At 42.2% G+C, this 26753-nt stretch overlaps 1 protein-coding gene across 1 annotated transcript in view; it reads left to right on the top strand.

The window, feature by feature from the left end:
- srgap2 (SLIT-ROBO Rho GTPase activating protein 2) overlaps positions 1–26753 on the top strand; it is a 71305-nt gene that overhangs the window by 19309 nt on the left and 25243 nt on the right. Inside the window, exons 2-3 of the mRNA XM_083887925.1 lie at positions 17024–17216; positions 25127–25289. Of these exons, the coding sequence (XP_083744051.1) occupies positions 17024–17216; positions 25127–25289 (356 nt within the window). The remainder of the gene's footprint in view (positions 1–17023; positions 17217–25126; positions 25290–26753) is intronic.

The raw sequence follows: 26753 nt of genomic DNA, 5'->3' as shown, positions 1-26753 counted from the left end.
GCCACTTTCCTGGTTTTGTGTTTAAACTGATATTTTTTTTGGCTTCAGGCTGTCACAAAATACCAAGGTGTAAAGAAGTATGAACAAGGCCTTGTTTTTCTATTGCTCCATATGCCTTGAGCCTTTTCCCTTTCACTGATGTTAGGTTACTTAGTGGATGGGTAATATAATCTGATACAGCCTAATGAATTTCAACACAGTGTATCTATGTCCCCATTCAAACCCGCTATTGACATCAGCCCTGAGAGTTTCAGTCACATATGGACAGCCTTACGAACGGCGGTTCACACCTGGCACCACAGAGAGTCCTAGATCCGTCTACTGTGATCATTATGTTCAGATCTACACTGGTGTCATGCACTTTTTGCGAGAACATATTTATTTTTAAGGAATCTGACTGTACTAGGGATGGCACAATACCACATTTTTTTGTGTCCAATATGATACAGATATCACAAACTTGATTATCTGCCGATAACAATATCAGACATTAAAAACACATCTATGCTGATGCATTTATGTCCGTCCGATATCCTATTATCTGAATAGACAGTCCATCCTTAGGATGGATTGTGCTTGTGTATGCTCTGGAATGTGGCCACAAAGGATTGGATGTCAGGATGCATTCAGAACTGATTGGGTGTGTTCACACCTGTTTATAGTGCTGTCCGCATGTAATTGGCTCACTCGTGTTAAAGCAGAACTTTGCAAGTCTGGTTGCTTTTTCCATTTTTTCTCTACGGAGCTCCGCCTACAGTTTCAGAGTACATCTTTTTACGAAACCACTGCAAACATCCATCCAGCAATTGTCTACTGCTTTACCCTCACTCTTGTAAAAACTGACCACTACCCCCTCTTCTGTCCATGTGCGTTTGTTTTCAACAAGCCAGTGAATACATGTCACTTGGTCAGACAGTCGTTTCCTCTTCCTCGCCTCCTCCGACAACGGTTTTCTCTTCTTCTTTTTCGTCTAAAATACTATCACTGTCACTTCCTTGATCGTATAGTCGGTATCTGGCTAGGGGGTGTGTGCAATGCCGTGAAGCAATCTGTGTTTCTCGCGAGACCCAAGACTTTGCTCTGATTTTGCAAGGCTGGTTTTCCATGAACAGACGGTAGAGGGAGTGGAAACGGCACCACAATCTCCCTGCAACAAGCCTTAATGCCAGGTCTGAGCAGGGGATGCTCGTCCTGCAACAAGAATTACAAAACACAGTTTTGCTTTTATTCCAAACCCTTCATCACTCATCTACGCCAGCTGCTGCATTAGCAAAATGTATTGACATCGCTGTGCCCTGTTGAAATATGCCATGAATAAAACCTGCTCAGCTTTTGTCAAGGTGACACCGTCTTTATGATTTAGGAAATGTGTGTATTTTTTAAGCCTTTTTTCCCATACGTTTTCCCCTATGCCTTGAATCCCCAAATATTCGTTAAAGAAATAATGAATGAAAAATCTGTGGACTCAATTGGACTGTTATTCCCATTAACAAGTAATATCAATTACTGCAAATGAATGACTATGTTGTATGACTATACCTATAGACACTTCCTCTACTAATTACCTTCATCTGAGGATGACTGTGATCGCAAGTTGCTAAATATGACCTTCACTGCTTAGTGCGTTCACTCATGGTCTTTTCTCAATGAAAGAAACTGAAAGAGTGGGTCGCTGTGGAAAAACGACCAATAAACGAAACCAGTAGAAGGGTCTTCAAACAAAGTTCTCTTTCAAGTTTTCATGCATGATTAGATAATGCAATCAAACGGATTGTGCATGCTTCTCATTATCTCTTCACATGACTGCAATAAAAAGGTCTAGATAATAAGATGCACTATATTATTTTTTTCATTTCTTATGGGTTTATAAACATCATAAACACTGTCTAAAGGCATTAAAGTAATTATAAGACCGCTTTCTTTTTTTAAAAATGATTTCTACCCTGTCTGGTTTATGTGGAATGTAGCCATTAGAAAAAAATATCAGCAGGTGAAATCCCTTACTCTTTGTTTCCTCATCGGTGTCAGGTCTATTGCAGTGATACTTGTTTTAGAGAAAACACTAAATGAGAGAGTAGAGTGACAGCAAGACATTCTGGGTCTGTCCTCTCTCACTGGAGCAGAGCCATGTAGTTCTTGTGAAAGATACGACAAAAGGAACTAAATGTAAAAGACGGAACAGTGCGGCAGAAAAGGAGAATGGGGATCTGCATTTTCTTTTTTTTTTCACTTTCTTGCAACTTGGCACAGTTTACCATGTCTCAGCAGCATTCTGAGATGGTGGGAATGCACACAAGGAGAAATTCAGCCCGTTAGTTTAATGTGATCTTCGCTATGGGAGGAGGCCTATGAAAGAAGTGCATGGTCATGACTGTATAAGCCTCTAGTTTCTAATGCACAACATAGCTGGCTTTTGTATCTGTGAGGGTTGTTGTGACAGACTGCCGCTGGATGAAATGTGGCCATATTTCATCGGGCAGCCCGTCACAGCTGGGAACCTCGGCTCTCTGAGCTCTGCCTCTGCAGGAGTCATTACACAGCAAGGCCACTTCTCTGTAGTGCACAAACGCACACATGTGCAGACACTGGCAGGCGCGCGGATGAGTTATAACTCTAGAGGGAAGGTGGGAAGGGTGAAATGGAGGCAGGAAAGGAGAGAGAGAGGGAGAAGCGGGATGTGGGAGTGCAGTTGCTGCAGAGGTTGATTGTGATGAAGCGTTTTCTGCTGACTAATGCATCGTTCACGCCGTTGTGATCTGCTGCATTTGCAACATAGCCTTTTCTTTCACAACTCAATTGTAGCGCTTCCAGTGTAATTTCATAGCACAACCAGGCAGATTTTTATTGATTACTGTGTGTTGATGTCTTCTCTAGGTGCTGTTTGATGGTTCAGTTTTGTTCTTATAACGATGAGTAAACACGATCTGGGGTAGGGTCTGTCAACTGACCCTACCCCAGTGGTTATTTTTATAAGTGAATCATCTGTTGATTATTTTTTCGCAATTAATCGAGTCTTTGTTTGGTTGATATGACAGCAGAAAACTGTTAGTCAGTGTTACCAAACCTGGAAATGAGGATGTTTCTTGAATGTCTTGTTTGTCCACAAACCAAAGTGATTCAGTTTTATTGAAGCCAGAAAAGATTCACATTTTGGAAGCTGAAGAATCTAAAAGCCTGTTGTAGTTATTGAAAAAACACTCAAACCAATGAATCAATAATCAAAATAGTTAATCGATTAATAATCGTCTATGGCGGCAAAGTGCACAACACGAAAGCCACCACAAGATGGAACAACACATGTTTATTTTAGGGATGCACGATCCACCTTTTTTCACTTCCGATCCGATACCTGACTTTAGATAGCTGCCGATACTCCGATACTATTCCGATATGGATGCTCTGTTTGCTTTAATATTATTATCATTGTTTTTGTCATCATTTTGATTATAAGGCTTTAATAAACTCCTTTATTTAGGGTTAGGGTTAGGAGACATTTCAGCAGACACACACACACAGACGGATCGGAAATTTCCGATCCAACTGTACAGATTTCCGATCCGTCAATTACGTCTGTATCGGAACCCGATACCGATACTGGATCGGATCAACCCCATCCCTAGTTTATTTACACATGCGGTCACACAGAGAAGGTTGTGGCTGGAGACAGCGTCGATGTGACCTCATGTCGGATACAGTACAGTGATAGCATCTCCTGTTATCGGCTGCTGCTCGGAGTCTCATCCTTTGTCTGATGGAACATATTCCCCCTGCTCTTTTCTCCCAGCCTCTCTGCCTTCCACTGGCACTCAGATAAAGATCTGCAGACATCAGCAGATACAGCTGTTAACTCGCCATGCCCGCTACCTGTGCTCTCCTCTGAAATCTCATAATGTGCTCTATCTCTGTCTCAACCATTTTCCAATGGCCATTTTTGGCATACCACTGATGTATCGTGGAACGTGGTGATAAGACTTTGCTGTGTAAGGACATAGAAACCAGTCACGTACATGTGTGTTATCATTCATCTTGTTCCCACTGGAATGTGTGTGTGTACGTGGATCGTTTTCTCTGTAACACTCACTGTCATCCACAACTATTAGACAGAGGGAGGCTATTACACGCTGTGTTAGGCTTCAGAGTGCTGATACTTACCTCAGGGTCACTTTGATGTGCATGCGCACAAACATATACACACAAAAGCCCCAAAGGTCACTGTGAATCATTTTTTGCTGACTGATCTAATTCCAACGCCTCGTTTCCACCACGCGTTGCAATACAGTTCCGGTCACTACATTGCGGTTTGGTAAGATATACCCAGACCTGATTTGTGTTTCCATCACAGGGTGTATGGTCAGATATGTAAATGATGTAGCTATTTACGTAATATGCACGAGTGGTAAGCATGGAAAACGAAGAGCAACAATGGAGGACTACAAGCACTCCATGTTGTCTATTCTTGGCATGTGGCTATTTATCACAAGAAGTGGACAAGCTTGGTTAAGACGTGTTTCCATCGAGTCGAATGGTTCTTAGCATTTCCATGAAGAATAGTACTGAAATTACTAGCCCCTACCATTCCATTTTTTGACACCCTTCCCTTGGGGTACCAGAGTAAAATTGTACGATAAGGTCAAGGGCTGCAACGAGTACTCAATTGATAAATTAATTCATATCTAAACTATTTTGATTATTTGTTTTCTTTGCGCCATATGACAAAGAAATCATTAAAATTTAATAATTTTGGTTTGTGGACAAAACATTTCAGAGCATCATCATTTCCAGGACCACACAAGTACTTGATCGATCCAGAAAATAATCAACAGATTCATCTGTGGAGCTGGACGACAGACTGACTTTCCAGTTTTTTTTGGCAGTCTATTTTCATACAAAGCTTTTATCGCTTGGTGGGAAACATGACTTTATTCTACTGTATTTGGTTCTTGTGATGCTCTGGGCCTAGAGAGAGTGCTGACCAGACAGACAGACAAACACCCAGCAGGCTCCATCCCATGGTTGTGCTGTGGATTGGTCAAATCTCCTGACTGGCTGCTAAGCTGATTAAGGGGCCGTTATGCACTGGGCATTTAGAAACAGTGGAACAAGTTCACACATACACACACGTGCGCACACACACACACACACACACACACACACACACACACACACACACACACACACACACACACACACACACACACACACACACAGTGGGAAGGCTCAGATTAATACTGTCTCCTGTTGGCTGAGGATGATATACTTTACATGTGTGCTGTTTTGTCTGATACCTAGCAATACCGTCCTTAGACAGATGGTGTAGATCACTGTACAGACATTATGTGCATGGTACTGCAAACTGTGCATGTAAGTGTGTGTGTGTGTGTGTGTGTGTGTGTGTGTGTGTGTGTGTGTGTGTAAGAGCGAACAAGTCAGAGAGATGGTTGTTGGAACAGACTGATGCCAGATGGCTGTGTCCAGCAGAGACAGGAAATAGAGGTGAAACTCTGTGGAGGGTAGGGCAGCCTTCAGGACAAACACAATATGATGTTTTTGACTTTTCTCTGTCTGTGTTTGTGTTTTTACACAATTACCCCACAGACGAAGATTGACACAGAACATTTTGAGCTCCCGTTGAACAGTTCAGGCATATATTTAGATATTGTAAATTTGATTTGTAATGTAAAAATATAAAGCTTGAAAATATGATGGATTTCCTCATTAGATACCATCAAAATATTCAAGTAATCTAGTGCAAACTGTATTACGTAAGAAATATCTTAGGATCATTTAGTTTAAACCCTAACACATATGCTGCATAAGGTGTTTCCTAAATTGCTGGCTCAACATTTTGCATTTTGAATTCCCTCCCTCCCCCAACTCTCCACTTCTTTTCTTGGGTTAGGAGAAGAGGCAGGGGCTGTAACTGGGTGAGGAGCTAGTTAACTTTTGATAAGCAGCCTATTTCATTATGCATAGAGACCCCAGCCCCCCAATCTCCAACCCTTCCAACCTCTCTGCCACCATTAGAGGAATCAGAGCACATGATGGATATTTGGTAGAGGGGCTTCAGGCTGCATGAGTAGTCGCAGCCCCTTCTTGTCAGAGCTGAAACTGATGGGTGTCCCCCACCAGTTGGTTGACACGGGTGACCGACCCCCCTCTGCTCGCTGTGTCACCTCTGACCTGTGCTGATCCGTGATCTGATCTGATCTCTGTAAAGATCCGATTGTAAGGAATTGTGGTGAGAGCGCACATGGGCCACGGATACTTTAACACAAACACACAAACACACACACACACACACACACACACACACACACACACACACAGTCACACTAAAAGCACTTCTTGCGTGTGTGTGTGTGTGTGTGTATGTGCTGGAGATGAAGCGTTTTGCTGGCGAATAAAGGGTTAATGACTTCCTGATCTGACCAGAGAGGTGCAGGGTAGTGCAGAGGAATTTACCCCCGCTGAGCACTACCCCCAATATTACTCCCCCCTCTCTCCCTCACTGTCACCTCCTTTTTACTCTGCTTTCATACAGCCTCCTCCTCCTCCTCCTCCTCTTCTGCCTACTCATTATGAATGGGGCAAGAAGAGATTCTTGCACAATGCACAGCAATGATTTAGAGGTTAAGCAAGGTTTATCAGCAGGCTCTGATGAAAAAACCACACATAATAATCATATATCGCAAATTTTTAGTCACTGTAATCCTCCTTAAAACAAAGTTCAATACAATTGGGACAGATACGGCAGTTGTAGAATGGTGTATTTTATGTATGAGATTTTTTTTTAGCATCCAAAGACTTTCAATTTTTGTAAAAGTCTTTTGTAAATGAAGGGAACAGTAGCTGGATATTTGAAGCGATCATACTCAAATAAATATACTGATATCTTCCATTTCTGCCAAAAACAACTGTCCTAAATGTTACTCATTGGACTTTCATAGCTGCAGTATTATCAAAATGTCATATCTCAATATTAGTCAGCTTGTATTCAGATAATATATTTCACAGTATATCTGTTAAATGTAATGTTCCATGTAAAGTGGCGCCATGTGTTTATCATGTCTCTATTAGAGGCAGCTAATATCCTCTCCTCTTGATTATTTGCCATGTTGTGTGCAGCTGGCAAAAGCCTCTCGCCACATTTGAGTTTGGTGTTTGTTTAAAGCACTCGACTGTACTTTTGCTCTCATCCGTTGAATCTCTCCGCGCTGTTTGACTTGAATCTTGCACATGCAGTCAAAGCAGTCTGCTACATAACTTTGCCAGGTACAGTTTTGTGGTCTCTCTGTCTTTTTATACCCAAAACCACATCCATGTTACAGAAGTCGCCTCGCTTGTGACTGGCCGGAGTCCCCCCCCCCCCCCCAGTTCACTGTTTTCCATTAAAGATGTGAGGTTGAAAGTTTTTGATCTACTTTCAAGATGCCAATAATTTCTGTCGCGTTTACCGTGAAATCTCCTGTACTTTAACTTTTACGAATGTACAACCGCGGCACAGAGAAGCTTTTCTCCCTCCTTCATCTCTGCCTGTGTGTCGACTGTGCTCTGTCCCACACAGCAGGTCTGCCGTGGTTTGGCTTCAGCGCGGTTTTCCATGTCTTTGAGTCACCAAGCCAATGGACTTTCCTCCTTAAGACAACAGTGCCTTTTCCTAAAAGTTTTAAGCTCTGGGTGAGAGAGGAAATGCCTATTTAAATGTTGTGCGTGTCTGTGTTGTATGTGTGTGTGTTTGTTTTTAGATGAACCGGCCGAGACCCAAAGAAAAGATATTAGCTGGAATCTTCCCATTCCTATAATAGTTTTTAATAGCAATAGTTTTTCCTCCAACACTTACTGTACTGTAATTCTATCTTTTCCTCTACTCCCTTCCCGTCTCTTGCTTGTGCATGTGTGTGCGTGTGTGTGTATATTGAAGCGGTATTAGACAGGCATGTCTGGAACTAATAGATTCCACCCGCCTGAAGAATCTTATGTAGAAATACTACCTGCAACCTGAGGCTTCAGACGACCGACTCGTTCAACTGCCTAAAAATCACATCCCTTGGCCCCGCAATCCACACACACACACACACACACACACACACACACACACACACACACACACACACACACACACACACACACTACTCGCCGCCCAACACACTGCAAACCCGTCCCACTTTCTCTCCGGCAGTCTCTCTCTCTCTCTCTCTCTCTCTCTCTTGCTCTCTCCCCTCTTTTCCTGCCTGGTTTCAGGTTATATTTGTGAACTCCACAGTTGCCTGTTTTTCTTCAGGTCTTTCATTTGTAGAATGGAACGCACACACAGGTTTCACACGGCTTTCCTTTTAAGGACTGGCATTGATTTTCATTTATTTGAACAGCCTAACCAAAATGTGCTCCCCCGAACTCCAACCATTACTTTCACCATAACAATTTAATACCTAACCCTTACCACAATTAAAATCTTAGCCTTAAGCTTAACCAGCTCCCTCAGAAATGAAGTGCTGACTCATTGGGACCAGGTTTTGGTCTCTAGGAGGACTACTGGTCTTGAAACAGGTCAGTGTTTATAATGCCAAAAAACACACACACACACATTTCCTGTAGTTGTTTTAGTATGACCCTCCCCTCCCATGTGGTCCCTGCTGGCAGTGAACTGGTCCGGGCCTGACTTCCTGTCTCTCTGTCGTCTCTTCCTGTGTGCACAGGGATGAATGGACATATTATTCACAGTGACGCAGTTCTGTTCTGTTCTCTTCCCCTTTTCTTTCTGTTTCTTTCATTCTTTTGAGAACAATAGTATGAGCTCACAGTGGTACAACTCACACTTGCTGCCTCCCCCCGTCCTCTTCTCCCCGGAGCTACAAAGACCAGCAAAGACCACACATAAGTACAGCGTATACCCGTGCTCACATGCACACACAAAAACACAAACAGAAATACAGAAGAATGGGTAATATTATAGTTCACTGGTAGCTAGATCTCCAGGGTGCTTGTCTTGGATTTCTGAGTGTGTACATGTTCCCACTGCGTTACTGATTAGCTGGCACAGGTTATGGACACTCACCCCCAGTGCTGTCAGGAAGCTTGTGTTCAAAGGATAATCCTGGCTTATCCACAATGTGGGTCTTAAATATGTTACGTTCACCACTGTTTATGTCCGTATTGATTATGATAAGGTAGTCACTGAGGTCTGAAAATACTGAGACATAACAATGTTGTCAAACAGCACAAGAAATTCAAGTGGTCTTATTTTCAGAACGTTGTTAAAGCGGACCTAGACCGGAAGTTCCAATTAACTCTGTTTTTTAGTGTGTATCTGCGTCCTTACCTTGTTTAAGAAGCCCTGAAGGTTCTAAACCAGGGGTTCTAAACCAGGGCCAATTTAGGAACCCAATGTTGGACTGAGGGCTGCCAAAGAAAAAGAAACAGAAATAAATCCCATTCATAATAATTTTAATGACCAGATTGCAGTTCTACAGTTTACACGTATTGGTCTGTATACGGTAAGTCCAATAAACATTTAACAAGCTTAGTACCTCCTGGATTAAAACTATCAATTGTAATTCATTGCGGGGCCACCAGAAATGTTTCTGTGGGCCGCATTTTGAGAACCAATGTTCTAAACAAACAGTTCAGTCACTGCTGAGAACGTTGTGTTTTATTGTAATCTCGGGCTCAGCAAGATCTCTGAAAAAACCTGGTCCGGTTACGTAAACAGTGGTTCTCCTGAACAGCAGATCCTCCTGCTCCGGGCACTAGTCCGGGCACATCCGGTTGCGTACATTGAACCGCAGAAGAAGAATAACGTCCGTTGTGGAGGTGTTTCACGAGCGACAGTGTCTTCTGACTCTGGGTCTGACTCTGGGTCTGACTCTGGGTCAAAGGTCGTCAAAGGGACTGAGGCGGGGAGTCGTGAAGAAGCTATTTTTAAACACTGTTAAAACAATGTTTTGATAATTAATGAGTAGCACTGCATCCACCGTTCCAGAGGGGGGAGCTGTGCTTCTGAGAGCGTGTGGGCTGATTATGTCACTTCCGGGTATTGGCCAATCACAAGACTCAGTCTACTGGGTGAGAGAGTTGAGTCTGAAATCTCGCGGCTGGGAGACACCGTCAGAAAAGAGGATTTCTATCGGCTCGTTTACAGCAACTAGGAGGTTTTTGACCATAAAAACAAGTTAATATATGTAAGTAGACCTCCATAACTAACATATATGTGCGACAGTACCACTCTATGTGACCTTAAAGATGTGATTTTCAGTGCATCGTCAAGGTTACTCAACACAGAAATTCAGGGGTAATGTAATGTACATTATCTGGGAGAACCCTGAATATTTTATATATATAGTATAGTAAATCCAGGATTAGGTCTTTTATTCTTGTAAGTTTAATTGACAGACCTTTTAAATGAACTGGATTGTTGTCTTTGACTGTAACTGTGCCAGTTTGTTGGTAGGTTCCCTCACACTCCATCTCCAACCAATTCTAGCCTCGTCTCAAACACACATCACGTCCACTTGTAAACAGTCGACAAGTGTATGTGTATACGATGTGTGTGTGTGTGTGTGTGTGTGTGTGTGTGTGTGTGTGTGTGTGTGTGTGTGTGTGTGTGTGTGTGTGTGTGTGTGTGTGTGTGTGTGTGTGTGTGTGTGTGTGTGTGTGTGTGTGTGTGTGTGTGTGTGAACTTGTACTTGTTACCTCTTTAGATCCTTTTCTGTCATAAACACTGACCCTCTCAGGACATGTAGTCCTCATGGAGACCAAAACCTGGTCCTAATGCAACATAACCTCATTTCTGAAGAACTGTTTAAGTTTAGGGCTAAGATTTGAATTGTGGTTTGGTTCAGGTTAGGGTTGGTATTTGCCTCTAACATAATCTGTCAAAACATTGGAGTGACAGCCTGGGGTTTGCAGTGCCCCGTCACTGGATCTGTGTGTGTTTTAGACGTGTTTCCATTGAGTGGAGCAGTTCAGTTTGGTACAGTATGGTACATGTTTCCATTTTTTGGCACCCTTCCCTTGGGGTGCCAGAGTACTGTGGTAAGAAAGGTCAGGCTGGAGCTTAACCTTCTAAACCAAGAAAAAGATGATGCCAGCAAACAGCAGCCAGCCATTGTTGTCTGTTGTGTTTTGTTTGATGTCTTCACATTGGTACGACGTCACTAAACCGGCGAATGCAAGCTTGACCCAGGGTTTTACCATTCCAAACAGTACCGTACTGTACCAAACTGAACCGTACCATGATGGAAACAAAGAATTTGTGCGTTGTGTGGCAGAATGTGTGGCTCTTGTATCCCAGCTGACTCAGCACAGCATCCCAAGCAACACAAAAGTTGGTGGTGCATTGCTCAAAAGCAGCTAAAGTTAACCACACAAGTTAATTTTGGGTCTTTTGAATTCCAAAATGTACAGGCCAAAAGAATAGATCACCATGATGTGACTGCTACTTGCCTTGTGATTTTGTTTTTCTGTTAATTCTGAGAATCCCTCCATACATTTGTATGCAGCGACACGTCTGACTCTGATTTGGTTTGAGGCAATGCAGACCAGCTGCTTTCAACCGACTTCCAAATTAACAGCAGATACTAACCCTGGTGGTAATGTCACTGGAGTGATGATCTTCATCCATCATCGGTGCTCTCACTTTTTTTTTTTTTTTTTTGCTTCACTTTGTTTGGGTGAGGACAAACAAGATAATGGATGTGCATCAACAATGGATGATAAGTCAGGGCAAGTTTGGGTGAAATCTTTAAAGACAGACTGCTGCCATTCTATGGTGCGAGATCACTGATTTTCCTTGAGTAGAGTGATGTGGCCAAAACATGATCACAATAATCTCAAATCAGTGAAAATGGGCCAATTCCAATTCCTTTCTTAACCCTCAATCCTAACCCTCAAGTTCAACCCTTATCTTAACTGGCCCTCAAAACCAAGTGTTGAGGGTTATTTTGTCACTTAGAACTGGGACACCCCTTAAATGCTGCATCCAGTCTGTCAACTCCAAAAAAGAAGAAGAAGAAGAACACATTTACGTCAGGATTATTTATTTATTATTTTATTTCAGTCAAGTTATTAGGTTGTCAGTTAGTTATAAGATGATACTCATACAAATATTCAGCTGACAGTTACCACACACCACGACTTATTGAAAAGTAAACCACACCGGCCGGCTATTGACAAAAGATGGTAAAATAAAAATAAATGTTACACAACAATGACGTCAGTAATCCATAATATGGGCCTAAACTAAGATAATACAATGGTTTTCATCATTTTTATATCTCTATTAACAAAGAAAATACTTCATTTGTATCGCACTCGCTTCGCTGCTTTTGACGCCATCTTTCTTATGTGAAAACACGCAATGCATTCTGGGTAGCCCTTGCTCCCAAGGGTGGTCTTGGAAAATCTCAATATTGAGGGTGATACAGCCCTTAAACTCGACCCTCAACTTAATTTTTCTGAGAATCAGGACAGCACTTGCACTAGAGGGAGAACATTTTTGAGATTGAGGATTAAGATTGAGGATTAAGATAGGAATTGGAATTCACCCAAAATGTCAGATAATCAAAGATTACTTTGACAGAATCAGTTAAACAAATATTTAAAAAAGATTTTAGTATTTGAGGCCAATTCAATAATAGTTATATGTTGATGTTTATTTTAAACTTGCACGTCTGGTCGCTTTCCCCCTTTTTCTCTACAGAGCTCCCTCTACAGTTTCGGAGTACATATCTTTATGACACCCACCATAAACATTAATCCATCCATAGTTTACTGCACACTTCACATATTTACGTGATACCTCACCCAAAGCCAAAGGAAACCAGCAGGTGGCTCCTTTAACCAGACTGGACAGAATTTAGGTCAAACTGGTGTAAAATTAACTGAATATGTTGAACTCAATAAATATTTAAGGGCACTGATCGATGCCTTTCTTTTTCGATTCATCACTAGTCAGGAACTAGCCAGACTGTTCTCACCACTACAGACAAAGGACAGGAAAGGAGGAGGGAGGGGGGAGAGAAAAAAAGGAGAGCATCAGTTAAGTAAAATCCCAGAGTCCGTTTACAAGACCTGTTCTCATCTGCCTGGAAAATGTGACTGGGGCTGTTGGGAGGGGGCTGGAGGCATCACATTCCAGTTCACATCCCACTTCTTGCCGGAGCAGGGGATGATGACCGCTACAGGGGAGTGGGATAGAAAGGAAGACCTGCATTTATCTCTCTCTCCCTCTTCAACACCCTCAGTTAACCACTCCTGCTCGCAAGAACAACATGTAAATGAATAAAGACTTCTTTTTAATCCCCCAGGGAAATTAATTCCATTTAGCAGCCAGAATCAACACAGTATGGTATGGTGTGGAGAGCGTAGGGTTAGCTGTGGTTTTGTCACACACACAGCTATATATTTTGTAAATGAAGCATGTTGTCAAAATCATGCACTCGTCATCGTAATGTGACAAGTCGGGGGCCTCTGAGGGGTTTGCACAGCAGGTCCTCACTGTTGAATGTATTTCCCCTCATTAAACATTCTGTCTAAACACTGTGGTCACATGGGACTCCTGTCACTTTGTTTCTTAATCCGCAGCTCAACCTGCTGATAACCTTAAGCTTTCTGCCATTTTGTTACTCACTGTATGGATGGATGGATGAGTGGGTGAGTGATGGCGGCGCTTGTTTTTGATTGAGGTGTTGCCGCATGTGTTATCGTCTCTGTCCAACTAATTACAAGGCTGCCGTGTCCAGCTTTACTGCTGCAGCCTTGAGAGGCGGGACACTGACTCATTCCCCCGTCATTGACAATGCTGTGTGATTAGGAAATTACACACAAACATGCACACGCAGACCGTGAGATAATAACACGTTAAAGCAAATATTCACACCAGGTCATTAGTACTACAGTCACAGACACGTTTATTAGTCGTAGCACATGTTTGCGTAGTGGTGTCGTGCATGTACGACAAAGACTGCTCCTTCCTGGCCTTTTAAAACTGGCAAAGATTGACTCAGACTGCAGTGAGTGTAGGCAGTGGGTACCCACTGCTTAGTGTGGAACGCAGTGTTTCAGACTGTGTTTACGAGTGAGTGAGTGAGAGAAGTGGGAGGCGAGAGTCGGCTCGTCGCAGACACATTTAGATACCACTTCTCTTTGTGGGAATGAGAAACTGCTCTCTCAGCTGTAAAACACAAAGGCGGCATCACCAGTCGCTGTCAGCCAGACGTTGGGTGTCTGCGTGTCTGTCAGGGTGTGTGCACGTGTGTGTGTGTTTGAATTACTGCGTATGTAGAGTCTATACTCCACTGAAGCCAGGATGGAGGCCAAAACTGTTCGTTTTCTCTACAGCCAGCGTTGTAAAGGTAGGTGGGGGGGTTTGAGCAGACGTTGACTTTTGAGGAAGTGCATGCATTCTTAAAGGCATAGTTTAGTTTTTTTTTTTAGTGTGACTGTATGAGATATTAACGAACTGACAGCAGTGCCTTGTCACTTAGAACTAGGGCTGCAACTATCTTTCATAATTCATTCATCTGTAGATTATTTCCTCGATTTATTGAGGATTTGTTTGGTCAGAAAATGTTGGTCTGCGTTTACTAGGGCTGGAAAAAAAGATTTGATTTGAGAAAACACTGATCAGCATTTTTCAAGATTGTCTGCCATTTTATGGAGAACGGCAATTCAATTAATTGAGAAAATGATTCATTGATCATGAAAATAATCTTTAGTTGGAATCCTATTTGCAAACCTGAACATGATGATGTCATGTTTTGTCTGCAAATCAACATGATTAAGTTTTAATGATTTCTTTATATGTATGGGGCAAGAAAATACCAGAAAACCAGAAAATATTCACATTTAAGAAGCTTTAAAAATCAGAAAGCTTGTTTTAATGACTGAAAAAAGACTCAAACTTAGCTTTATCGGTTTTCTTAATGATTGTATACATTTTAGTCTCTGATTAATAATCAATACCATCAATTAGTCGGTGTAGCCCTACGTAATAAAATTTTCGATTAAAATGTATGCTTGCTTAAGTCCATGATATATTAAGAATATGTTCCCCACCTAATCTCACTTTTAGACGGGCTCTTCCACACCAAACTCCATTGAGAAAATCAGGGTTTTTAGCTTGCGTGGATACAGGATATGCTGTTCAACTGCTGCCTTGTTTGGTACATTTGTGACACTCGGGTCAAGGCAAAGAAAATGTTTTACACACCAACGTTACAAAATAAGACATTTAAAGTTGTTGATGGAGACAGCAGTGGATTAATAACACATATTCAGGAGTGAGACTCCAGTTTCCATTTGGATACGGCTGTCTTACAGCAAGATAAAGCAGCCACCATGTTCTTTAAAAAATATAAAAAGACCTAAGCAGGCAGAGATTTCATTGCCTGAGCCATTAGTTAAGCAGCTAAGATCTAGTTTTCCTTTTCAATCAGAACAAGCGTCGGTTTCTCAATGAAGTATGTGCTGACGATGTGTCAATAACCTCATAAAACCTCGCTTAAAAAACCGGAATTCTCACTTTAAAAGGCACATATGCAGCTTACTCGGAATTGGCAGGCAGCTATGAGAGCATGGCATTAATCTGTCAGCTGTTAGCATTGAACCAGCTTATCACTGGTGTGTGTGTGTGTGTGTGTGTGTGTGTGTGTGTGTGTGTGTGTGTGTGTGTGTGTGTGTGTGTGTGTGTGTGTGTGTGTGTGTGTGTGTGTGTGTGTGTGTGTGTGTGTGTGTGTGTGTGTGTGTGTGTGTGTGTGTGTGTCCTTGAGTGTTTACATGTGTGCACGTGTTGCTGTGGAGGTTTTGTGTGTCCTCCTGGTCTTTCTCTGCAATAGGCACAATTCTCCCGAGGACTTTTCTGGAGCCAGTTATTGAATATGGTTAGCGAGTGTGGCTGCACTAAGTGCACTCTATTAATTTGAGGCCAGACGGGAGTGTACAGCATGGCAGAGGGAATGGGGGAGGAGGCGGAAGGAAAATGAAGTGATGAGCTGGGATAAATGACTGCTGCTGCATGCATGTGTGCATAAATATGATGTTCATGCACACACACACACACACAGCAGTCTTTTGGTGGGAGGAGAATGGATTTCCTCCAAGACTCTCCAACCTGAACAGTCAGGGCTCTGCCGTCTGTTGGAGCTGGGCCCATCCACATCGACTGTGAAAAATGAGACATCTTTAGACTTCTTACACATTGATGTGGCTTTTGTCTTATTTCAGTCAGTGACGTATACTTCCCCATTGTGTGGTGATTTTGATGATGAAGCTGAACTTTGCAGGTCTGGTGGATTTTTGGCGTGTGCCATGACGTGCATTTGTTGTCAATGTCCATGACAATGGAAGAACAGCCAACCACTCACTGAAGACAGACATCGTTGATAGCAAACGTCGAGCGAACGCCTAAACAACAATAGCAAACGTCGAGGGACTGCAAATATACATACTGTAAATACATAGAGAACAGAGAGGACCAGGCTAAGGGTGGGAATCACAGGGTACCTCATGATACAAGTGCAGGATTTCTGTATTTAATCACAACATGGAGAACAGTCTATGTATTGAACGCGTATGGAGCATTGTTTAACGTAGCATTGTTTAACTACCTCTTCCTCAACCAGGTCACTTCTGCCCAGTTTCCCTCTTTCGAACATTTATTTGATTTGAACAGCACCACTGTGAGAAGACATGAAGTAACAAAGCCTGGCGAGTGAAACTAACGGGGACTGTTTACTTAAGAGTGCTGCAATTTTAAAAGTAAAATATCGATATTTGCCCTGGCATATCAACTCTCGTATTGCACGAGTGTGTGTAATGCTGTAAAGTAGTTCTTGTTTCTTGACGAGCCATGATCTCGGCAGCCAAGATCTTGCAAGGCTGGTTTTCCCCTTAGGGACAGCAGGGGGATAAAAATACTGCATAGTTCCACTTTAAATGTGCAAGAAAGCAAGTTTGTGTTGAGTGTCATTTTTTTAGATTAACTTAACAATGATGTCAATATCTGATGGTCTCTCTTTCTTTGTAGAGATCCGTGCCCAGCTGGTGGAACAGCTCAAATGTCTGGACCAGCAGTGCGAGCTGAGGGTGCAGCTGCTTCAGGATCTGCAGGACTTTTTCAGGAAGAAGGCTGAGATCGAGATGGACTACAGCCGTAACCTGGAGAAGCTGGCCGAAAGGTTCCTGACCAAGACGCGCAGCACCAAGGACCATCTACTCAAGTATGACTCACTCACTGCATGCACTAATACTGGTAGTTAAACTGCCCCGAGACGAGCTATGCTCTTCCTTTTTGTTTCAAGTGCGCTGAAATGTTTTCCGGTTTGGTCTTTGAAGAAGTGCGGAATGATTCTGAAACTAGTGACTTCCTTCCTGAGAAAATAAAAATAGAGACAGACAATGAAACTCAAGGATGCAGAAGGGAACAGTGGTGCAGGTTACAGCGACAAAAATATTTTGACCCTTTGGGGACATTTTGTCTGGTCCTCAAAAGAGCTTTTTAAGACCTTTAGGGTTAGGTTAAGGGTTAGAGTAAGGGACTTAGGGTGAATTCCAATTCCTTGCTTAACCCTCAATCTCAAAAATGTGCGCTTCCTCTAGTGCAAGTGCTGTCCCGATTCTCAGAAAAATTAAGTTGAGGGACAAGTTTAAGGGCTGTATCGCCCTCAATATTGAGATTTTCCGAGACCACCCTTGGGAGCAAGGGCTACCCAGAATGCATTGCGTGTTTTCACATGAGAAAGATGGCGTCTAAAGCGTGCGTGCGTGTTCGTGTGTGTTCGTGTGCGTGTGCTTATGCCAAAAAGGCCAGGTGGTGATTTTGTGCTCTAACTATTTCACAGTGTCTTGCTGTGTATGTAACCTTGCCCAAACAGGGATTCTCTTATCAAAGGTCTCCCTCTCTCTCTCTCTCACGAGATCCACAGTGGAGCTTATCACTTTTATCAGTGTGATGTGTTCTTGTGTCATTTTTCTGGCAGTTGTTGGTGTGTGTGTGTGCGTGTGTGTGTAAGCTGTGTGAAGTACACCAAACAGATACATTGTGCTTTCGATGTTTGATTATTACTCCTTGCATCCTCACAAATGCATCCTGTAAATAATATGGTGGCTTTTGACAAGGAAAGTATTCTCTTAAGAGACTAACTGGTTGACACTGGCAATTAATGAAAATACTCCTAAAGTTGATTAATACTTATATGACACTGATGTGAAGGAGCTTTAATCCCCTGTGATCAGGGCGCGTATCATTAACGCATCATTACTGTACTGTATTTGTTTTTTGTTTAAACAACCCACAGGGTTGCCGGGTCATGATTTGTCAGACAGCTGTGCCTCATTACTATGTGCTTACTGATGCCATGCCATTCCTCCATTATTGCTTGCATCTCTCTCAACATTTATTTTATTTTACGATCTTTTGTCAATAGCCGGCCGGTGCGGACAAGCGATCGCTTGCTATGGTTTACCCTTCAATAAGCCGTGGTGTGTGGCAACTGTCAGCTGAATATGTCCGTGGTTGTGGTATTTGTATGAGTATCATCTTATAACTAACTGACAACCTTTGGAGTTGACAGACCGGACGCAGCTTTCGCGTTATTCTGCCCCCCACAGTCTGAAGACGTATCTGCATCTAAGTGACAAAATAGAGTAAGCCCTGACTGCAGTACGCAGATCGAGGAGTGGCTCAATGTGGGTGGAGTCAAACGTTTAGCTCCACCCACATTGAGCCACTCCTAGTGAGCCACTATATGCCCAATACCAGGCGGAAGAGGGAGAACGTATGTTTGAGTTCAAAATATTGAAATATCTGCTAAGAGGGAAGTTGACGTTCGTTGTTCGTGTAAATTATGAACTAATTTATGGATAAACACTGCGGTCAAGCCAGCTGCGACTTCAATCTCCGTGGTCAAATCAGCCGCACTTAAATTTCTAGTGCACAAGTATTCTCAGCATTAGGATAAATGCGTGGAAACGGCGTATGGAAACAGCGTATTTACTTCCGGTCCGGAAAACTTCATAATAAAGGTATTAAAACGGTGAACTATAATTCTAACAGATTTTGAATAAAACATGTTCCATTCCAGTGTTTCATCCGCCCATGATGAATAAAAAAGACCAAAGTATCTTTACTCTACTACTGTGTGGAGAAATTTCAAAATAAAAGTCCATATTTTCCAAGTGGCATAATCGGCCACTTATGAGCTACTGTAAAAATATTTTGCACAATAATTCCTGGCTATGGATGGTATCTCTGTCTTCTACACATTTAAGACTACACACACAGGAAATATCAAGCATTTTTACTGTACCATTATGGAGAAATTCAACTTTAAATATCCATGTTTGTTATGTTTTAATCCATCAATAAATGCTTTATTATATAATATAATATATATAATAATTATATAATTACATTATCATCTCTCGCTATATATAAATATTATATAATATTATATATTATGTAACATTATATAATATATATAATATATATATATAATTATACTGCATTGACGTTTGAGTATGTGCTGCCTGATCTCCGCCACCAGATGTCACTCGCGCTGAATCAAACGTTTAGCGGGCGGAGTCAAACATTTAGCTCCACCCACGTTGAGCCACTCCCCGATCTGCGTACTGCAGTCAGGTGCACTTGACAAAATAACCCTCAACACTTGGAACACAGATGACCCCCTCGGGTCCATGCCATTCCTCCATTATTGCTTGCATCTCTCTTCTCCGGCATCTTCTAGATTTAACCCTCACTCGGCACTTTAACCCTAACTAACATGGAGGAATTTTTGTGCAGACGAAACACGTCCTGACAGTTTTTATATACTCGTCTATAGCGATTTGGGAAGAAAGCATCTAAATATTGAGAAACACTGGACTCTTCTTTCCTCTTCTTCCCTTTCAACCATGACCTCTTCTGCATCCACCTCCATGTCAACAAAGCTGTGTGATGAGGAAAATTACTACCATGCAGTGTTGAAGTCCTCCTTGATTATGCAGCATGCACTGTTGCGGCAACATTCATTTCTCTTCTGGGAGCAAACCTACACACACACACACACACATTTTGTGCAGCACTTGTAGTGCATTATCTTGCTCCTAAACCTAACCATAAACGCAAGTCTTAACCCTCAAAAAGCCTTTTTAAGGGGTGACAGAACATGAGGACCAGACAAAATGTCCTCACTCCCTATGGTTTATGTTATTTGGTCCTCACAAAGATACCCGTAAAAGAACTGGGGCTGCAACTAAAAATGATTTTCATCATCAATTAATTGAGTACTTGTTTGTGCCATGAAATATTCCTCATTGTTTGCAAATCTCAAAATGATGATGTTCTCAAAAGTCTTATTTTGTCCACAAACTATAACATGATTCAGTTTGAATGATTTCTTTGTTACATTAAGCAACGGAACCAGAAAATATTCCCTTGAAAACGTAATTACAAAAACCCCACTCAAACCAATTAACAGTTTATAATTGAAATAGTTGAGGCTTAATTTAGTAATCAATTGTTTCAGCCCTAAAAAGAACACACTCAGATTCGTGCTGCTATTCTTTTTCGAAACAACGGCTGATTTCCTTTCATTTGGACAGCCTAAACAAATCTTATTCCTTAACCTTTATTATAACATACCATAACCTTAACCACAACTTAAAGCCATAAAACTTCAGAAAAGGAGGTTCTGTCTCCTTTGGACCAGGTTTTGGTCTCCATGGGGACTCCTTCTCCTGACAAGGTCAGTGTTTATGCCAGAGAGGGTCCTAAAGAGGTAACAAATACAAGTACACACACACACAGCCTAGAAGGAATCAATAGGTCCTCCAAACGAAACCCAATTCCAGCCAAGAGGACATACCCCTATGCACACACATCTATCTCTCTCTCTCTCTCTCACACACACACACACACACACACACACACACACACACACACACACACACACACACACACACCCTCCAGCTTCGATCAATACTGAGGCAGTTGAGGAGTGTGTGTCCCTCTGTTGCATGTTGGGGGAGGGAAGAGCAGCAGATGAGAAGGTGGAGCAAAGGACACATGATAAAATGTGTGGTTAAACAGTTCAGCTTCTGCAGCTGCTGCAGAAAGTCTCTCTGTATGAAGTCGTCATAAAGCAGCAGGACTGAGATTCACTCATCCACGAACCCTTCAACCCCATTTTTTTGCCCTCTGTCTCTGCTCTTCGAACACTTTCTTTTTGCTTTTGCTTTTCTCTCCTTCCAACATCTGTGTATTTAGCCCCCCCCCCCACCACCACCACCACCACCACCACCACTGCATCTGCTGCTGCTCAGTCCGGGTGCCACACCGGAATTTCAACAATTTTTCTGGGTTATGTGTGTGTATATTTGTGTGTGTGTGTTCTCTGAATGTAGGTGTGTGTGTTTGACCCTGTGGCTGTTTCCCCACACAGACAGGCGTTGATGGTGAGTGTGAGCGGTGCCTGCAGTGTGCTGATCCCGTAGAGACTCCTGGTATTCCTGCTATTTGGCAGACTGCATACAGCAGTGGTGATGGTGGGGGTTACACTGTTTAACCATATTGTGCGTGTGTGTGTGTGTGTGTGTCCTGAGGCTGACGGCCCCGATAGGTCACATGAAGAAAGGCCTCACAAGTTGCTCACAGATTCAGTCCAACCCTCTTATGTTAAATATCCGTGCAGTTTCACTGTTGCTGTGATGGAGCCAGTTACACAACCCTCGGCCACATCTGTACATTATTTCACTGTGGATGTGGGTTTTTTGGGGGGATCATATGACCACAAATATCTTAAAACTGCTCTTTGTGTGTCTGTTTTTATTGAGTCCCTATATTGTTTGTGGGGCTTTCATATACACAAATACAAAAAGTCACACTTACACACTGGTGAAAAGCGGATCCTGTATTTTTGTTTACCCTCAGTCCAAAATATGTTAATTCCCAAATTAAGGGTTGGTTATTCCCAAATTAAAGGTCCCATATTATACCCTATTAACCCAAGTTAAACTAGGTCCTGATGCCCTAATGAACATGTCTGTCACATGCTTTAGTCAAAATATCATAAGGATGAAGCACAATAGCAGTTAAATAACTCTGCCAAAACAGCCTTTTTCAGAACGCTCGGTTTTGTGTCTGGTCATTTACATGTGAATGAGACCCAGGTAAACACACATCCACTGCTTCCAGGGGAGTGTCGATCTAACTTACTATCCACAGCCATACTGTCGCCACTTATCACCTATTGTCATGCACCGTCGTCACAACCCCCGCTCCATATACCCCATAGTAATGTCCGTTTACCCGTTGTTATGATTATGTCACTTCCGGGTACTGGCCAATCACAAGACTCTGTCTTCTGGGTGAGAGATTTATGTACAGCATTAGGACAGCATTACAGCAACTAGGAGGTTTTTGACCATAAAAACAAGTTCATGTATGTAAGAAGACCTCCATAACTAACATATATGTGCAACAGGACCACTATGTGAGCTTTAAATCATTATTATTGAACCTGTACTCATTATTCAAAGAAGTGTTTCTGCTGGTTCGGCCTTTGTTGTGCAAAATTGCCAACAGCCATTCCCCGATTAATGCTGTGTAGTTTGATCCTGAATGTCAATGACCATTTAGCAGGAATAGTACTCACCATATACCCTCAGAAGGGCCAATGGCATGTCAATGTTTATCTTGTGATAGCTGAAGGTCAGAGAGACTTCCAGCCAGTGTTTTAGTGCCGTCACCATGGTGACCACCAGTGGTGGACCTGAGGGTGACATGTCACATGGAAGCAGAGCTGCAGGCCATTTGAGCAGATAGAGGAACTGTGGCCCTGTTGTGATAGAAGAAAGTGTTGTGCAAACAGCGAAGACGGGCGCACCGGAAAACAGAGAAGTTGCAGTTGAAATTGACACAAACACGTGTGTCCACGTGATTATTTCTCTACTTTTACTTACAACATGTAGGGAGTTCTATTGTTTCAATTTGTTGCTTTAGTTGCAGTCAGTCAGCTGACCTGTCACAGCCTGTACCAGCGAGTCACTGTGGCTGCAAAGTGGCGGAAAATTCAGACACTTTTCAGGGGAACTTTAGTTTAGTTATTTTGGAGTGATGTAAGAGAATTAACTGGAAATTAATGGTTTCTAGTTATCATCTGTGATGTCATGTGATCGATGAATGCACAGTGCATGTAGGGGGTGTGGCCTCAGTAGCCCTGCAGTAAGCAGTGTGCTATGTACCTGGATTGAGGTAAAGCATTGATATTCACGTATTTGCATTAAATGTGATTGTTTTAGTCACATTATTATTATGCTACATTATGTTCCTGATGACACCCATGTTTAAAAAAGAAAATTCCCATTTTAAATTCCCGGAATTTTTCAATGCTTATAAATCACATGCGTGTGACTCATCTCATCAGATCCTAACCTTCAAATTGACTATTAACCTTCCCCTTAACTCAGGCCCCTAACTGACATGGAAATCAGCTTATTCCGCAATTGTCGAGTTTTGTCCCCAATTGTACATGTCATAAGTAGCTTTAAGTGTAAAATTGGTCTCTAACACATGTACACAAATGCATATGTACAAACAACTTTCCCAATCGATTTACTCCTGAAAACACAGACTTTCTCTCTCTATCTTGTGACCTTGTTTATGATAGGGTCAGTACTCTACTTTCCCTTACCCTCATCTGTGTGTGTGTGTGTGTGTGTGTGTGTGTTTGTGTGTGTGTAATGCCCTGCAGCTCTTTATCCAGTTAAAGCTGCTCTTAAAGGCTTTTCATCCATTTACACTCCGGCATAATCAATTTTAGCCACAAGATCATCCATGGTTCATCCATAACACGCGCTGTACACAAATACACACAGGCACACGTACTGTAGTGTGCACACACACACACGCACACTGTCACATAAACAAGGCGATGGGAGTCTTGCATGTGGCTTTAAGGGGGCTACTAAACAAAAGACAATTAAAGTGGAACTTTGTAAGTGTTGTCATCCTTTTTTGCCTTTTTCTCAACGGAGCTCCCCCTAGAGGGACACCACCGTATCACATCTATCCATCCATCAATCATTTCAATTCTCACCGTTCAAAAAAAAAAAAGGTCCGATGACACGCTTGTCGCCCCTCGCTCACTCAAACAGTCGTCTTCCTCGCTTCTGGAGATCTCCTGATTCTGAGAACACCTCGGTTCGGTGGCTCTGATCTTGCGAGGCTGGTTTTCCACTAACAGACAGCCCCCAATCTCCCCGCAACAGGCCATTTAACCATTACAGCGACTCTGAAGTTGTTCAATCAGGGTAAAAACCCTCAATTTTTTTGCTTTTAAGCACTGTGGAACAATTAAATCAATTACAAAGAGACATTTTATGTTCTCTCTCTCTCTTTTTTCTGCCCCGAAGTCATTTTCTGTGACAGCTGTACTGTCTTCCCTCCTCCTGCTGGGTTTTGTACCCTGGCTGAATCCCCTGTCTAAGCTGGCCTGTGTGTGAGTGTGTGTTCTCGTATCAGTAGCTTTGTTGAGGACCAAAAATTTTAGGGAGTGAAGACATTTGGAAAAGGGAGGACATTTTGGGTGGTCTTTACATTCTGTAACCCCTTAGAAGAGTCTTTTGGGGGTTAAGACCTGGTTTTAGGGTTAGTGTTGGGTTAAGACATTTAGCTGTGATGGTTAGGGTAAGGGGTTAGGGAATGCATTATGTCTTTGAGTGTGTGTGTGTGTGTGTGTGTGTGTGTGTGTGTGTGTGTGTGTGTGTGTGTGTGTGTGTGTGTGTGTGTGTGTGTGTGTGTGTGTGTGTGTGTGGGTGTGTGTGTGTGTGTGTGTGTGTGTTAGCGAGAGCGTGACAGTTTTGAGGCATAAATCTGCCCGCTCACTCCTCCCTGTCTGTTTAACCAAAGACTTGTCTGATCTTTAAGAACATACTATAATTAACAGTGCATTTTTTTAACAGCATGCTTGTCTCCACATCTCAACATTTTACACGTGTGCGTGCGCATCAATCAGCGCCATGAAAAGGCAAATTACGAAGATGAAAGAGACTTAATGCTCGTGATTTATCTGAACATTTGCGAGGAGGTCTTTTTTCAGATTCTTTGTCTCTCTCTCTGTGTGTTTTGAAGGAAGGAGCAGAGTATTCTGTCTCCGGTGAATTGCTGGAACCTGTTGCTGCTCCAGGTGAAGAGGGAGAGCCGCGACCGCGCCACTCTGTCCGACCTCTACCTCAACAACATCATTCCTCGATTTGCACAGATCAGCGAGGACTCGGGACGCCTCTTCAAGAAGGCAAGCGAACACACACACACACCCACAGCTGGACTTCAGTGAGATTAGTTGTTCCAACAGTGTGTGGAGTCTTTATCATGTGAGGCGGTGGAGGTGGTGGTTGTGCCTTTGAAAATGTACAACTTGGTAGTTGCTGCTCCTCCTTGACCAAGCTTCAAAGATTGAAGGAACAGCAGCTACAGTCTGTGATATACTATAATCCGTGTCATGTTTTTTTTATCTTGTCCATTCTTTATTGCGGCATCTGTTTTCTGTCCGGGCTGATTTATTGACTGACAGCAAGTCAGCTGAAACTCAGGCCAGGAGAGTTTATGCCATCTGTTCATACAGTAGTCTGAGTCCTGTCTCCTCTGATCTTAGCCTTGCTTTAGTGGGAGGAAAACAGAGATGAGACGAAGGTAATGTGGTCGAAGAGCAGAAAAATAAAGTGTTTAGAGAATTGGAACAGGAAGATAGGTAGGGACTGAGTTCTGGTTTATCAATACTTGACAAATTAAAGGAAAAACCTTGAAAATGTATGGAGAAATGGGAACTCTGTGACATTCAACACATCTTAAACCAGGGGTTCTCAAAGTTTTGATACCTGAGGGCCAATTTAGGAACCCAACATTGGACTGAGGGCCGCCAAAGGAAAAAAAAAGGAAAAAAAACAGAAAGAAATCCCATTTGTAATAATTTTAATGACCCGATTGCAGTTCTACAGTTTAGCGTTAAGTAATTTAAGCATTAATATAATAACGCTTTATAATTTACTGGGTAATTATTATTATTATTATTATTATTATTAATTATTTTGGCCATTGTTCTTACTTTCTAATTGCAGATTAATACCAAGTAACACATTTCTGTTACCATATATTTACTGGGTAAATAACTAGTATTTGGGGACTGTAGCTACCTGCTTATTACCAGCTTATAACACAATAATACACTAAAATTCACCATATAGAAACCAGGTAAATACCCAGTATTTTTGTTTACACTTATTGGTCTGTAGCCAGTAATGTCCAATAAACATTTAACAAGCTTAGTCGCTCCTGGATTAAAACTATCGACTGTAATTCACTGCGGGGCCACCAGAAATGTTTCTGTGGGCCGCCATTGGCCCCGGGCCGCACTTTGAGAACCAATGTCTTAAACCAATTGAACTCGCTGAAAATGTTGGGGGAAAATATGTAGAAGTACTTACTAAAGACATTACCACATGACACCATCAAAAATATTAACTATATATTCTTATGCATGATTGGTTTTCCCCACGTTTGATTTGATTTATGTGCACAGATCATAGAACATGCAGCATGTTAGTGGCGTTTCATATTCTAATTTCAAATTAAAGAAAGGTCTCTCCACCGCCAAATCAAAACTATAATGGGAAAGATGGTATCAACAGAAATGTTCAATGAATCCTTTCTGATAACTTGGAACCCACATGTGTTCACATACCTAAGTGTAGGTTTACAA

This window comes from Microchirus variegatus (assembly GCF_963457635.1).
Source record: "Microchirus variegatus genome assembly, chromosome: 4".
In the NCBI taxonomy this organism is placed as follows: Eukaryota; Metazoa; Chordata; class Actinopteri; order Pleuronectiformes; family Soleidae; genus Microchirus; species Microchirus variegatus.
Note: the sequence above shows the minus strand (reverse complement) of the source record. Positions and strands in the feature narration are given on the sequence as shown.